The 16,200-nt window shown below is 42.6% G+C and overlaps 1 protein-coding gene and 1 long non-coding RNA gene across 15 annotated transcripts in view; one reads left to right on the top strand and one right to left on the bottom strand.

The window, feature by feature from the left end:
- Ctif (cap binding complex dependent translation initiation factor) overlaps window positions 1-16,200 on the top strand; it is a 296,184-nt gene that overhangs the window by 249,941 nt on the left and 30,043 nt on the right. For 13 of the 14 annotated variants that reach the window (XR_004514784.1, XM_033757493.1, XM_033757492.1 and 10 more), the window contains one exon: window positions 6,453-6,608. The exons of the other annotated variant lie outside the window; for it this stretch is intronic. Coding sequence is in view for 12 of the 13 variants with exons in the window: in XM_033757493.1 (XP_033613384.1) it covers window positions 6,453-6,608 (156 nt within the window). In the remaining variant the exon portion in view is untranslated. The remainder of the gene's footprint in view (window positions 1-6,452; window positions 6,609-16,200) is intronic. 14 annotated transcript variants of the gene reach the window in all.
- Window positions 1-16,200, bottom strand: part of LOC117283758 — an 88,396-nt gene that overhangs the window by 60,679 nt on the left and 11,517 nt on the right. The gene's annotated exons all lie outside the window — the stretch shown is intronic.

Genomic DNA, 16,200 nt, shown 5'->3' with positions numbered 1-16,200 from the left:
AAAAAAAAAAAAAAAAAAAAAGAATTCTCTCAAATGCTTCTTTTAGGCTTCCCCAACCGGTTGTCGAGAAGAATGCCTGGGATCCATCCCACCTTCTCAAGGAGAAAGAAACTTCATGCGGACAGTAACTAAAAGTACACTTTCTCTTCCACCACCCCACCACTGCAGGGGGTGGAGGGGACAGCAACAGCAGCCTCCTTTCTGGACAGGAACAAACCAGAGTCACTGGGATGGGCAAATTTCCCTTGGTCACTTGTTTGAAAAGAGAGAGAACAGAATGATGGTGAGTCTGCACGGACTGGTGTGGGGGAGCTGCCCATCGACCTCAGGAAACGTAAAAATACACTGTGGTCCTTGTGCCTCAGCCCCTCCCCCATCTCAGCAGCAGCATCTCCCTGCTGTGGCTGCCCGCTGCCGCAGGGTAGTGGGGGTGGGGGTGTTTTTCCCCCTCTGCCTGTACACAGCTGTTTTTGGCTTGGCCACAGGGCTCCACCATGCCAGAGTTCATGTGGTTATCCAGAGCGGGAAGAATTTCCCAGAATGCTTTGAGAAACCTGAGACACTGAATGGCTTTCAGGGCTTATTGATGTGGCCGGTGCAGGAAATAGCAGTACGTCAATAAATAGTTTTAGGCAGGAAACGAGGCTTAAATGGTAGCCTTAAAGTTTGGGGAAAAGCACTAGGGGTTACTAGGAGGGAGCCTGCCAGTCAGATGAGAGTCTAGAGCCAAATACCAGACTTTGAAATGGCTGCCACCAATGTGAGGCCCCTTGCTGCTTTTGGATGCTAGAGGCTGAGGTGGGGGCAGAGCAGGAGACCCAGGGACTGGCTAGTTTCAGCTGGCAGAAAAGGGCTCCTTGTTCAGAGGAAAAGTTGGCAACCTCCAACACATGTATCAAGAGGAGACAAGTAGGCTGGCTATGGTGGCCTGCAGGCCAGGCATGTTCACACCCCATTTCCCCACCCTTCTGGGGCATATTGCAGCTAGCTGCCAAGTCACCTCCAAGACTTCCACTGTCCTACTCCAAGAAAACAAAAAAAAAAGTCAGGGAAAGGGGTCATACACTCCATAACTTTTTCTGATTATAAAAAAGAAATGATTACATTAAATTAGGGAGATCTAGAAAAAAATTAAAGAATAAAAGTCATCCATAATTGTACTATTGAAAAATAACTACTGTTTCTACTGTTAAACACTTGAAATATTTTTTAAATATTTCTTTTCTTTTTAAAAAAATTCATAGATGAAATTATATAGTACATGTAATTTTGGCTTTGCTTTTTTATTTAATATTATATAAATATTTTCTCAGGCTACTATAATCTTTTCATAAACATAATTTTCAGTGAATGCATGGATCCCATTTACTTAATCATTCCCCTACTTTTGAATGCTTAGATTGCTGAATTTTTATTTCCATTATACTTATTTTTCTTATTACTTTTAATTATTTCTTTTAAGATAATTACCCAAGGTGCAAGATCAAACAATAAGAACACTTTTAAGGCTTACACATTTTTCAGAAAAGTGATACAGTGCACAGTGCCCACATATGAGAATTCCAATCTCATTGCATCCTCACCAGCATTGACAATTACTGTTTTTGTAAGTTTTACTAATCTAATGGATGGGAAAATATATTTACATTCATTTAATTGCTACTGTTATTTAATTTGCTTCCACATATTTATTGAGATTTTTATGTTAATTCACCATTTAATGTACTTTCCCTATTTATCCATGAGGGAGTTAGTAATTTTATTACAAATTTAAACACACTGTTTGTATATTAAGAGCATTACCCTTTGTCACATTTATTGCAAATCTTTCCCCAGCCTATCAATTGCCTTTTAAGTGTGTTTTTAATATTTTGATGCATTCCTTTCATTTTCATGTAGAAAGCTCTTCTCCATCCAGAAATCTGATGAATACTCAATTTCATCTTCTTCAAGTTTTTATGGTTTGTCTTTCTGGAAAGAAAATGTACCTCTTTATTCCATCTGGAATTCATTTCAGGTCCCAGTATGAAGTGAGACTGTAAATTATTTTCCTCCAGATTTTAGACAGCTGTCCCTGCAATGTTGCTTGAGTGAATAATGCTTCCTTTGCTACTGATTTGTGATCCTCCTGGGATTGTGGGATAAACCCTCATGGATGCCAAATTTATTTCTGGCTATCTGATCTAGGTGCCCACGCTGTCAGTCCTACAGCCTTTTAATTAATTATTAAAGCTTTAGAATAGGTTAAAAGTAACATAACTCTCTCCAATTGGGTTTTGTTTTGATTTTAGCTACTTCTCCTGTTCTTCTTTAAATTACATATAAAATATTCTGTTTTTTGAGCCTGGAGTACAAATGTGCATTAAAACAATCCAGGGAGAATTACCATCTTTACCATGCTGCCTCACCATTAAGAATATTACATATTTTCAGTTTTTCAAAACATTTTCTTAAATCCTTCTGCTTAGTCTTGCAGTTTTCTTCATGGAAATCTTGCATAGCTTTTAATAATGCCACTTCACTTTATTACTTTAATAAATGAGTTTTGTGTACTAAAATGTCTCACAGGTAAATCCTGTCATAAAAAAGTTGTTGATTTTTATATACTAATTGTGATTCTATATATTCTTATTATTGTTACTAAACTCTTATTAATTCTAATCTTTATTAGAGTGTTCTCTGGGGTTTGTCATACATATAATCTAATAATTTTGCCTCCTCCCTTTCAAGGGTCTTGGGTATTGCTGCTGTTTTTTAATCTGGCATATTGATGTAATATATTGCATTCATAGATTTCCTGATACTAAATCATCCTTGTCTTTCTGGGATAAAAATTTACGTGGTTATAATGCATCTATTTGCTAATATTTCATTAAAGATTTTCACATCTATTCACATTACAGAAATTAGCTATAGACTTCCTCATGTGGAATTTACTGTCATTATAAGATTTGGGTGATAGGGAGCTGGCTGGAAAGATTTTATTTTCCGGTGTTCTGGTCAGTTTCCAAAGGAAAGCAGTTACTTAATTTTTTGAAAGTATGAATGAATTTATCTATAGAAATCATAAGATTAGAGAACTTATTTGTATGGTTTTTGTTTATGTTGTTTTGTTTTTGTCTGTTTCTTAAGTAAAGCTTGGTAATATTATTTTCTGTAAAATTGCCCATTTCATCAGTATTTTTCAAATCAGTTATAAGTACTGTCATATTTTTATTACTTTTTATCTCCTCCATATCTGCTTCACATTTAATTTAATTTTATTCCTTCTTTCTTAATTTTATATATAAAACTTCCTTTCTTTGTGTTCTAGTTTCTGACTTTATCTGTATTATGTCCTTTCCTATATTTCTTTAGTTGCTAGTGATTTTCTAAACTTGAGTTGAGGGCCAGGGATTTAGCTCAGTGGTTCTGCCACCTACTTCACAAGCGCAAGGTCCCGAGAGTTCAATCCCTGATACAAAAATAAATAAATAAATATAAATAAAAAGTATAAAAAAATAAATTTGAGTTGAATGTTTGAAGTAATACTGTCTAATAGAAATATAATGTGATCCACATGTAATCTTAAATTTAATATGTTTTATTAAATATTAATTATATTATTAAATATTAAATAAATATTCAAATTTTCAACATGTACTCAACCTTTTTAAAATATGAGACATTTACATTACTGTTTTCATACTCTCTTTGAAAACCATTGTCTCTTACAGCACATGGAAGTTTTGATTACCATGTGGTTTTCTTTGTTTGTTTGTTTTTTGTGGTACCGGGAATCGAACTCAGGTCCTTGCACTTGCAAGGCAGGCCACCGAACCGCTGAGCTAAATCCCCGGCCCTGATTACCATGTTTTAATGTGTTCTTGTGGGTTTGAACCACCAGTAGTACACACATGACTGGCCCATGCCAGCCAGTGGAACACTAATGCATGTACCACCATGGTTCAGAGCACCAGGCAGCAAGATATATGAATTACAGCCCTGTCATGAACATGTTATGCATTTAATAATCATATATATCTTGTATCTATAATATTAGGCAACACAGTATATGCTACATATTTTCTTCCTTTCTTTTTTTAATAGCCAAAATAGTTGACTATAAATTGACCTTTCATTATAGCTTTGCCCACATCCCACAAGTTTTTGCAGCTTTTTATTGCCTAAATAACCTGTTGTATATTTGATTACCATTTTTCTTTAAGAGAATAACTTTTAAGTAGCTAAGTAATTGGTTATTTTTAATTGTTAACTTTTGGCCCCAGTATATAATTTGTGCGATTTCTTTTTGTTTTTTCTTGAGGGTTTGTTTGTTTTGAGGTGGGGAGGTTGGACTGTATAATCCAGGCTGGATTTAAACTGACTATGTAGCTCAGGCTGGCTTCAAACTAAAGATACTTCTACGTTAGCCTCCAAAGTGCTGGGATTACAAAAGTGTGCCACCATGGCCTGCTAGCTCCCACAATTTCTAAGTCTTGAAAATTATAGTGAAATCATGGCTTACTATGAGGCTTTTTCAATTTAGAATTATTGTATTAAGTCATCTAATTAATTTTTGCCCATTCAACCAATAATAGAATGTTATAGTGGTTCCTATCAGAATATAATTTTTTCTTAAGTCTCAATAACTTTTTATGTATTTTCAGTCTATGTTATTCGGTATATAAAATTTATATTATTTATGAACAATATTTTATCTATATTGATAACCCTATAATTTTTAAATGATTATCATAAAAGATACTTTGATTTTACTACTGCTTTAATTTTATTTTCACTTGTCCATGATTATTTTTACCCATTCATTTATTTTATAAATTCTGTTTTCTGTTCTGCTAGTGGTTGCTAGTGTTTAATTTTAACATGTTTAAGGGCATATTTTAACATATTTCTCTGATTATCAAACTGAGGGAAGCAATCATCTATCAGCTTTCATGGTCTAAATTAGGAAACTGTACTGTGTAATTTTTTGTCCCCTTCCCACCAGTCGTAACTTAATATTGGGTTATTAAGTAACTGCTACTACAAAATTATCATTTAAGTTACATTTAAAAATCAGATATCAGCCAGGTGTGGAGATGAGCACCTATAGTCCCAGCACTCAGGTGGGTCAGCAGGAGAACGGTTTGAGCCCAGGAGTTCGAGACCAACCTGGGCAACAATAGTGAGACTGTCTCAAAAAAATTTTTTTAATAAATTAAATACATTTTTAAATTAAATATCTTCTTTTCCAAGGATTACTTCTAGCTTTTGACTTACTCTTCTAATTAAAATTATAATTACTTATTTTAATTTCATAAGCCTATCTGGTTTCCGTTTCAATTTTTCCTTTTGCATCCTTCTATACCATGATTTTGTTGGCTGGAACATACATTCAAGAAAGTTGTATGGTTTTTTGTTTTGTTTTTTCTTTTTCAGTACCAGGATTGAACTCAGAACCTTGTGGTTGTGAGGCAAGTGCAATGCCACTTAGCTAAATCCCCGGCTCTGGGGGGGTAATTTTTTAAAAGCCTAAAATTTACCATTTTGACCATTTCTAAGTGTTCAGTTCAGTAATTTTAACTATACTACCAGTCTCCAAAACTTTTTGATTTTATCAGACACAAACTCTGCCCATTAAATGACTCTCTCTGTACCCACTGCTCCTCAGCTCCTAGCAGTCAACATTCTTTCTATTCTATGAGTTTGACTTTTCTAGATACTTGTCTCCATGTCAGAATCCAGTGGAGAATACTAACTCCTACCTCTACCAAAGTCCCTTTACCGGATACCTCTGATAGTTTTAATATCATTTCTTTTGTACTACAGTCAAGAGTGAATGTCTCCTATCCCAACCCCTAGGGTAATGTCCCGCATACAGCAAACATATTCTTAAGCAGGAAGGAGAAAGGAATGAATGAGTGAGTGAACACTCGGTTTCTCCTACAGGCTTCTATGCCTCTTGCGGGCAGGGGCTTTACTTGGAGTTTCTAGCTCATACTGGGGCTAAGATGGGCCTCTGTGACCAACTGCTGACCCATGCAGGCAAACAGTGTTCCCCTCAGCCTGTCCTGTGGAGAGGTCTGATTTAGGGAAAGGGACAGAGTTCAGCCAGGCAGAGTTGAATGGGGAGGTGACAAGGCTGGGAAGGGTGTCACCCCCTCCTCAGTAATGGGGCCAGCAAGGCCAGGCTGGAGCTCCTCCATAAAAAGGACAGTGTCCTGGTGCAGGTCTAGGCACTGCCCAGAGGAGAGAAACCTGGGCGCCTGGCCCAGCGACACCTGAAGAAGAGATGCGGTGGCCGCGAGACAGGGTGTTCCTGCTTCGCTCAGTGAGACCACAGGTCCCCCCAAGCCCCTCATTTAGGTCGCGGAGTTCGCCTGCTGTCCCAGCCTGTGGGGCAGAACAGGTCTTATCCAACCCCTTCTCCAGCCCCGGCGAGGCTGACACAGTCTCTTGTGCCTCCGCAGAAGGACTTCACGGTGCGCGAGGAGCTGCAGCAGCAGGACGTGGAACGCTGGCTGGGCTTCATCACCTTCCTGTGTGAGGTGTTTGGCACCATGCGTAGCAGCACCGGAGAGCCCTTCCGCGTGCTGGTGTGCCCCATCTACACTTGCCTCAGGGAGGTAAGCCGCCCCAGCTCGCTCGCCCCACCCCTGTGAAAACGGCAGGCGCAAGCGGGAGCTGTGGGGTTGGATCACCTGTAAAGGGATGGATCGTCTGATAAAGAGAAACGTATTTCCCCATGTTTCTGCTTCTAAAGCCAGGTTTATATTTACTGAGTTTACAGAGTATTGTTAACTTTGGTAATTCCTAATCCAGAATACTGATTACAGACAGGAGGTGTTGTTTCAATGAATGGATCTCTGGGTTGGATTTGGTTACCATTGGATTGTTTTAAAAAGAACGTACTTCTACAAATAATGATGCGATAATGGAAAAGGAAAAAAAAAAGAACATGCTTCTAGGTTTCATGTGAAAAAGGAATGAATAAGAAGAACCAGGAAACTTTTGAGATTCAAAAAAACTCTATGGGGTACTTATCCTGCCAGATGTTATTCCACACTTTGTACGGTCAGTCTGGTTGCTCTGGGAGGCTAGAATTGAAAGAGGCAAAAGTGGAAACTGGGAGCCGGGTTGGAAACTATTGGTGTCATCCAGGGCCAGCTTGGTGCCTGGGGATACAGCAGTGAGTGTCAGGAGGGAGAAAGGTGCATTTGGGTTCTCCTTGTATTTTTGAGTTAGCGCCAATAGGACATGCTCATGTGGAATGGAAGAGGGGTCACCATTTACATCCTGGTGGCTGCGTTTTCTGAAATGGTGGGTGCTGAAAGAGGATCGTATGAGATGATAGCCAGGGAGTTTTCAGGTCATTCTATGTGAGTCACCTATTGATGGTCCTTTGGGTTGCCCCGTGGTTGGTGGGCAGAAGGGTTGATAGCCTGGGAAGGCTGTCGCACTGGAGATGGAATTCACACATAGGAAGTGTCAGTGTACACCTGGCTCTGGAGGCTGGGGGTGGGACGGCATCAGGCCAGAAGTGGGTGTGGGTGGAGAGGGGCTACAGAGGAGGAGTGGCCAGGGAGGGAAGACTCAACCAGAAGCCTGAGGTATGGAGAAGTCTTTAGAAGAGTCTGTGAGGACCATCACAGCAGTTCTTCTACATGAGCTCGCACTCGACCTGTGCTGTCCCCTCCCATCCTAGCAGTCTTCTGTGGCCACCAGGACATAGGGAGGGACAGCCTCTGGAGAGCCAAAGGACTGGGAAAGAGAAGTGTGCTGGATTTGGCAATAAGGAAGTGACACCTGGGCATCAGTAGAGGACAGGACAGGAGCATGGGCAAGTCCTTCAGGAGGGCTTCTGTGAAAGGCAGCAGAGACAGGGAACTGGTTTGCTAAAGGGGAAGAGGAGGATCAAGGGATGCATTTGCTTTTGACTGGAAAGAGATAGGTGAGCAATTTGAGTAAAGCAGGGAGGGAAAAACTCATGAGTGTTTTGGGGCACCCATTTATAAAGCAGAGCATGCAAGTCCCTCTGGCATGCTTTGAAAACCCCCAGTCTTTGCCATTGGCTGTGGGCAAACCCTCTTTTCCTTACAAACGTGCCTGAATTCAGACTGGTTTCACAGATTCAGCCCCCATCCTCTCCCCACTGTGCTCCCTCTCACAGCCACATCTCACAGCAGCACCAAGAGGGCAGGTAGCTTTGCCTTTTGCATCTCTTTGCAATGACTTTTTGGAGGTAAGGAGTTGTTCAGATGGCCATAGGGGTTGTCCCATCCTTACCTGTGTTATCCTGTGCCCCTGAGAAGTCACTTCAAGACAGGGAGCAGTACTGTTGAAGTGCAGTGACCTTAATTGCTCCAGTTCATTCCCTCTGCATGATCTAGACCACTCCTGGTGTTGTTGTCACCTGCCCCTGGCAGGAAGTGGACTATAGTGGGCTGAGACACTTCACACTGCCTGAGGTGGTGCAAACTTTCTGGTGTGAGATCTGGAAGGTGCCAGGAGGTCCACATGGACTAGAAACAGCCCTTCCTAATGCACCTTTGTTTGGTACTTTAAGCTTTTTGGAACAGTTTGACAAACACGGACCCATACCATGCTTGTGTAATCTTAAAGAATAAACAAGACATCTATGGCTTTCACCATTTTGTAAAAGAAAAAAACCAGAGCCCCAGGCTAGGGCAGCAACCCTGGGGCCAGGACCCTGCTTAGATTCAAATCCTGACTCTGCTAGCTTTTAGCTGTGCTATCTTGGGAGAAAGCTCATGAGCTCTGAGCTTTCCTCATCTGTGAAGTGGGTTCATGCCTCCCTCTGGGCCAGAGGTTAGGGAGGATGACATAGCATGGAGAGGGACCTGAGTGTGCCAGAGAAACAGGGCCGAGTAAGGAAGGAAAAGCTCAGAAAGCGCATTCAGGGCCCTGCCACCTGACTCTCAGAGAGCTGAGCATCCTCCAGGCTGATGGGGCTTTGGGACTAAGCACTTGCTAATCTTACAGGAGACATGGGCTGAGTGCCCTGCCCAAGCACACACTGCCAGTCCATGCTACGGTTGGTCTGGAGTTCCTGAACTCCACATCCAGGGCACTTTCCAGAAGAGAACTCAGCTTCCCCAAAATGAGGCTTTAAGAAAAGATGAGGACACGGAGAGGTGCCCTAGGGAATCTTCTCATTCCCTTGGGGGAATCTGAGGCCTTTCCAGGCCCCAAGCAGACATATGAATTCCTGCAGTCACTTGCCATATCATACACACACACACACACACACACACACACACACACTCACTCATATCCAGGCCTGATCATCGGTCCCAAACCAGGCTGAAGCAGCTTATGGAGGTATGTAGAGTCAAAAGCACTGTTGCTGCCTACTGAATGCTGGGAAAGCTTAGGCTTTTCCCCCTGGGCCCATGCAGATGGCTGACCCCAAATCTGTAACACCCAACCAGCCTCCCTAACTCCCAGGGCAACCCCTAGGCCCACATTTCCAGCTGCCCACTAGGACCACCTTGCCTGGAGCTCCTCTGACAAGGTGGGGGAACCACACCCCAAGTCCCCATTGCCCAGTCCAGATACTCACATGGACCCAGCCCACCTTTCCTGCTTCAGTGCAGCCAGGCAGCAGTCCCACCCCTGAACTCAACTCTCCTACTTGTGTCTTTTCTCAAGGTCATGGGCCACCTGCTCTGGCCCTTGCTTGTATATTCTCCCCACACCTACAGCCTCTGCTCCCCTTTCTTTCCTCACCCTGAGTCAAACACAGACCCACCAGCCATCTGTGTGAAGAGTCTCATTTAGAACAAACCTAGATGAAGAAAGCCCTCACAACTGGCCCATCTCAATGTCTTGCTCACAGAGGTCACCTTCATCGTTGGGCCCAGAACAGATGCTTAGCCCCCAGGCTTGTCAGTCTGGGGGGCACCAGGTCTCAGAGCCCCCCTGTCCCAAGACAAGTCCCCTGGGTAATTCTTTTCCCACTGATGGAAATGACCTAGTAGCATTTTTACCAAGCATTTTAACTGTGCTCTCAGTTACTCAAACTTGAAACCTTAGAGTCATCTCTGTATCTATCTTCCTGGCCCGGACCTTTCCTCACAGGCCCTGTTGAAGTCACCACATCCGTGACACTCCCCAGTCCAGATTTGAAACCCAGCACACTCTTGAGGAGCCAGACAGTGTCTTCCATCCTTGCTGCCTTTTGCACTGCCTGATGTTATATTTAGTAACAATATTAGCGCATCTCACTACAGGGAAGGCACTGCGCAAATCACTTTGGGCATTCTTTTCTCTTTTAATTTGCACAACGCCCAGCAGATTACTATCCACATTTTCCAAAGGAAACAGAGCGGTCACACAACCTGCTCAGGACAAAGCAGCCATCAAGTGGCAGAATCAATACTGGAATCTCTGACCCTGCACCTAACCGCCCCACTTCACCTCAGGGCGGGCGCTATTCTGTACCCATACTTTTGCATTCTTAGCCCACAACTTAGCACCAGGAGCCCAGGAGATCTTTATGGAATTGATTTCAATTTTTCCATTAATAATATGTGCCACTCAGAGGTTTGTCCTGAGGGATGAAGAAGGAGAATTTGCAATGAGCCCTTTTATGACTTAAAAACAAATCATTTCTGCCAAGACGATTTTCAAAGTGATTGAATGGTTTTATTGGTCAGCTAAAACTATGTGTCTCTCTGTCCTGCTGTTTACAGCTCCTGTTTGCTTATAGCAAGCTTTTTTAAAATTTGTGTTTGAAACAAAGTCTTACTATGTAGCCCAAGCTGGCCTCAAACTCATGATCGTCCTGCCTCAGCCTCCTAAATGTTGGGATTACAGGTATGTATCACCATACCTGGCTTAGCAAATTCATTTTTTTTATTTTAAAAGAATTTATTGTGGTGAGAACAGTTAACAAGTGCTCTGCCCTCTTACTAGATTTTTAAGTATAAATAGGATATTGTTATTAAGTATAAATAGGGCACCGTGTTATATAGCAGGTCTGTAGAATTTATTTATCTTTCATAACTGAAATTTTGTACCCATTGACTAGCAACTCCCATTTCCATTTCCTCAGCCTCTGGAAACTACTATTCTATTCTTCACTTTGAAGATTTTGACTATTTTAGGGATCTAATATATTATTCCTGTTTATGTTACTATAACAAAATCTACAACTTTGCATGCTTTGTAAAGAAAAGAGTTTTACATATCTCACACTTTTGGAGGCTTAAAGTTCAAACAGCATGGCAGTAGCTCTTGTTAGGGCGTCGCTGGCTGTACCGCATCATGATGGATGACCCCACAGCAGGGGCACTGAGAGAAGGAGCTCACAGTGAGACAGGTGGCTAGAAAGTAATCCAGGGGTCAGGCCTGCTCTTTTCATAACAATTCCCTCTCTTAGGAACTGAGTCCACGTGACTAGAATTAATACTTTTTGAGGGCAGCATCCCCTGGTTACCTAATTACTTCTCACTAGGCCCCACCTCCTAAAGATTCCTCACCACATTCCACCCTGACAACATTGGAAACCAAGCTCCCAGCACAGGAACCCTCAGGTGACAAACTATATCCAAACCAAAGCATCTAGTATAAATGAAATCATAGAGTATTTGTCCTCCTGTGACTGGACTATTTCACTAAGCATAGAGTCCTCCAGGTTTTTTGATGTTTCTGCATATCACAGGACTTCCTTCTTTTTAAAGGCCAAATAATATTCTATTGTGCATGCTTTACACATTTCCTTCACCTGTCCATTCACTGATGGACATTTTGATTATTTCATATCTTGGCTTATCCTTCAATAGCATTGACAAGAACATGGAGTACAGACATCTCTTTGAGGTCATGATTCCAATTCTTTTGAATACTCAGAAGTGAGATTGCCTGGTCACGTGGTAGTTCTATTTATAGTTTATTGAGGAGCCTCCATACTGTTTTCCCCAGTGACTACATCATTTTACATTCCCACCAACATTGTACAGAGGTTCGAGTCTCCGCATCCTCACACACAGTTGCTCTTTTGGTTTTTGGGTGTAAAGTGAGACCTAACAGGTGTAAAGTGACACTTCATTGTGGTTTTGATTGCACCTCCGTAATGATTAGTGACATTCAGTGTCTTTCCCTATATCTACTAGCCATTTACATGTCTTCTTTGGAGAAATGTCTATTCAAATCCTTAGCCTATTTTTTAATTGGGCTGTTAGAACTTTTGCCATTGAATTGTAGAAGTTCCTTCAGTATTCTGGATATTAATTCCTTATCTGGTATATGCTTTGCAAATATCTTCTCATGTTCTATAGGTTGTCTCTCGCTCTGCTGATTATTTCCTTTGCTGTGCTAAAGCTTTTTAGTTTGACAGAAGCCTGCTTGTCTGTTTTTGCTTTTGTTGCTTATGCTTTTAGAGTCATAGCCAAAAAAGTAATAATAATTGCCCAGATCAAGTATTTCCCTATATTTTCTATTAGTTTCATTCTTTCATGTCATACACCTAAGTCTTCAACCCCACTTGGGTTAATTTTTGCATATGGTGTGAGATGAGGGTCCAATTTCATTCTTCTGTGTGTAGATAGATATCCAGTTTTCCCAACACCGTGTTTGAAGAAACTGTCTTTTTCTCAAGCTGAGCTCTTGGCACCCTTGTTGAAGAGTAAATTGACAGTAAATGCATGGATTTATTCCTGGAGTCACTTATTCCATTCCATGAAGTCTATAGTCTGTTTTAATGGCCATACTGTATTGTTTTTATTATTACAGCTTTGTAATGTATTTGAAATTAGGAAATGTGATGCCTCTGGCTTTGTTCTTTGTTCAAAATTGCTTTATTCTTTGGGGTTTTATCTGACTACAGATGAATTTTAGAATTATAAAATATTTCTGTAAAAAATATGCCATTAGAATTCTCAGAAGGATCACATTGAATGTGTAAATCACTTAAATGGACCTTTTCATAATATTGAGCTTTCCAATCCAAGATCAGGAACAACACAAAAATGTCTACTGTTACCACTTCTGTTCAGCATAGTCTTAGAAGGCCTAGCTGGAGCAACTAGAAAGAAATAGAAAATAAAAGTCATCCAAATCAGGAAGAAGTACAATTGTGCCTGTTTGCAGATGACAGGATGTCATATATAATAAAAATGCTAAACACTCCTTTCAAAATCTATTATAATTAAAACAAAAGTCAATAAAGTTACAGGATACCAAATCAAATACAAAAATCAGTTGCATTTCTATATACAAATAATGAGCTATCGGAAAAAAACTTGAATCACAATCCCTTTTATAGTAGCGTCAAAAAGAATAAAACACTTAGGAAAGGAAGTAAAAGATTCATACACTGAAAATGATGAAACAGTAATGAAAAAGTTAAGGAAGACAGATGAGTGGAAAGCTACCCCATGAGCTCCTCTCAATAGCCTAAAGAAAGAAGAAGTTGGGGCTTTCTGCCAGGAATCTCTCGTCCCTCTCATCCCTTTGCATGCACCTTCTGACTCCCACCAAGTTCTCCCTCTCCTACCCTCCAGGCCCCAGAAGCTCCATCCACCCCTCCCTGGAAGGTGCCTCTGAGGGTATACCCCTGCTAGGGGTGCCCCACAGACACAGCATGCAGCCCTCTGGATTGCCAGAGGAGGCAGCAGGCATGAGGCTGGGAGGGGAACAGAGGCCAGCAAGTCAGGCTTCTCAGGAAATGAAATTGCTCCATGCAACAATGAGAGAGCCATTTTTTTTAACTTTTTGCGTGAGCATGCATTCAATTGCTCGCATTGTTTTGGCTCCAGGGGAAATCTGACCTCGGAAAAGGCTGTAGTGGAGTGGGTGTGGGTGGAGAGTCTCTCGGCTGTTTCACCGAGCTGAGGCAGGCAGAGCATTCTTTGGGGAAGCTTTCTAGGGGGACCCTCCTGCCTTCCCCCAGAGCAAGCAAAGGAGCTGCCACATTTAGCTAGGAACAGAGCAGGGCCCACTGTGGCCAGAAGGGGCCAAGGTAGGCTACTGGGCAGTGAGGCATTCAGGAGTGGAGATTTGCTGGCGGGGTCAATGGGAAATGATCCTCAACCCTGCACCTCAGGAAGCGCTCACAAAATTACCAATTCCCAGATTCTCCTTCAATCACTGAATCAAACTTCCTGGGGCTGGAGCTGGGGCTGGGTGGGGGATGTGAGCTTTCCAAGTGATTCCGGTGTGCAGTCAAGGTCAAGTAACATGAGCAGCCGTATCTTAGGTGCATTCAGTGAGTGTGCATTGACAAATCAAAAGCGCTGTGGGACAGACCAAGCCTTAGGAGTGGAAACCTGAGTTTGAATCCCAACCATAACACTTACTGGCTGTGGGACTTTAACCTAATTCTGTACTTTTTCCCAAAGTCAAGTTTCTTATCTGTAGTGTGAGAAAAATACTCCCCTTGCAGATTTTTCTAAAGAGTTAAATACGTGGGCTGTTTCCATAAAATCAGCGTCCTACCCATAAGCTTTCATACTAAGTTTTGCTGTCAGTGAAGATCACGTCCTAGCCATGGCTCAAGGGAAGTATCACCTCACATAAGACCCCAGAAAAGAAGATCTATTCTCCTAACTGGGTGTCCAAACCGCTACCCCAGTTAAACATGGCCCCTCTGCCAGCCAAACTGCCCACAGGCAGCCTAGCATTCCCGCTTCCCAGAGCCCTCCTCTTCTTCTTCCTCCTCTTCCTCCTCTTCTTCTTCCTCCTCTTCTTCTTCCTCCTCTTCCTCCTCTTCCTCCTCTTCTTCTTCCTCCTCTTCCTCCTCTTCTTCCCTCCTCCTCCTGCAGGCTCACCACCACCTCTTCCTACCCTGCCCCAATTCATTCATTCCTCTTGTAACTTTCCATACATCTAGGGTCCACACAGGACCACTGACAACTGCCCTCTGGCCATGTCCTCTGCCAGATGATTGTATTAATGCCTTATGACCTCTTCCTGGCTGCTTTTAAATCATTTCAGTCTCTCCTTGCTGCTTGGGGCTGGGCTGGGTCTTATCTGTCATGGAACCTTGACTGCATTTTGCTGAGGATTCCTTGCTTATTCTTGTAGTGGTGATTTGGTTTGAGATGCTGCTTCCTCTTTATTGAAGTGTAAAGTTTTCCCCTAGTACTATAAGGAGGGTTAGCCCTCCCTCCAACCCACTTAGCAACACATCCACAGAAATTCCATAGCCGTGATCGCTTACAGTGGATTGTAGACTGCACAAATGGAGGGGTAGGGAGAAGGTAGCTGCTGGAGATAAAGAGGAGGTGGGTCTAGAGCTTAGTGGTAAGCAGGATGTGGACAGCAGTGGGGGCAGAGAGAAGCTTCCAGGAGTAAAGTTTGGGCCCAGGCATGCGTGCAGAATGAGCTTCACCCACTTGTAGGAAAGGCCCTGACGGGGGAGTTACAGGCCACCTCTGGCTCCTACCAGAGCATTCTAGTGGCTGCAGGAAAGTATGAAGAACCTCTGAAATTTTTTTTAGCCAAAGAGCAACACTGTGAAGTCATAAAGGATGGTTTTAAGTATTTAGTCAACAAACAGGAGAAAAATACTATTTCCTTATTGAACTGAAAAGTCTACAACTTTGCTTTTTAGAAATGTGTTGAGATAACAAAGTGTTCTAAATCTGGATCCTGAGGACCCTGGGTAACTCAAGCACTGTGGAAAGCACAATGCTCTAAATAAAGTGGGGAGGGCATCAAGAGAGCCCCAGGGGCATCTTAGTGGAAAACTACTCCCCAGGGCCTGGTGGTCATCAGATAATGTTCTTAGAACTATAACAGTCAAACAAAAAGACTTATCAGAACATAAGGACTGCCGTGAAACCTGAAAGATCAGGAGACCCTTTCTCAGCAGTCTCTTCCAGCTCTAATCTTAGACACAGACATGGCCCAGAAGGTACCTGGACCCTGGGCATTGTTTTAGCATCTTTGAGTCCCTGAAGGTCCAGCAGCTGCTGCTTTGAATACCTCCGTTTAAGCCACCATTCCTGTAACTCCGCTGAACTAACCTCACGGTTCCGTCCCCTCCCCTGTTTTGTTCCCCTCCTCTGCTTGGCACATGCAGCCACGTCACTCGGTGGTGTGATGCTGACCTGCTCAGAACCCCTCCACCCCATCTGAAGCTGCTAATGAGGGACACGCGGACACACACACACACAAGCTGAGGCTCCCCCTCTGAGACCGCTGTGATCCTTGACCTCTACAGCGTGAAGCTGGAGTCTCCCACCCAGCCCA

The sequence above is a fragment of the Fukomys damarensis genome, unplaced genomic scaffold (genome assembly GCF_012274545.1).
Source record: "Fukomys damarensis isolate Sample0158 unplaced genomic scaffold, DMR_v1.0_HiC HiC_scaffold_30, whole genome shotgun sequence".
Classification (NCBI taxonomy): Eukaryota; Metazoa; Chordata; class Mammalia; order Rodentia; family Bathyergidae; genus Fukomys; species Fukomys damarensis.
Note: the sequence above shows the minus strand (reverse complement) of the source record. Positions and strands in the feature narration are given on the sequence as shown.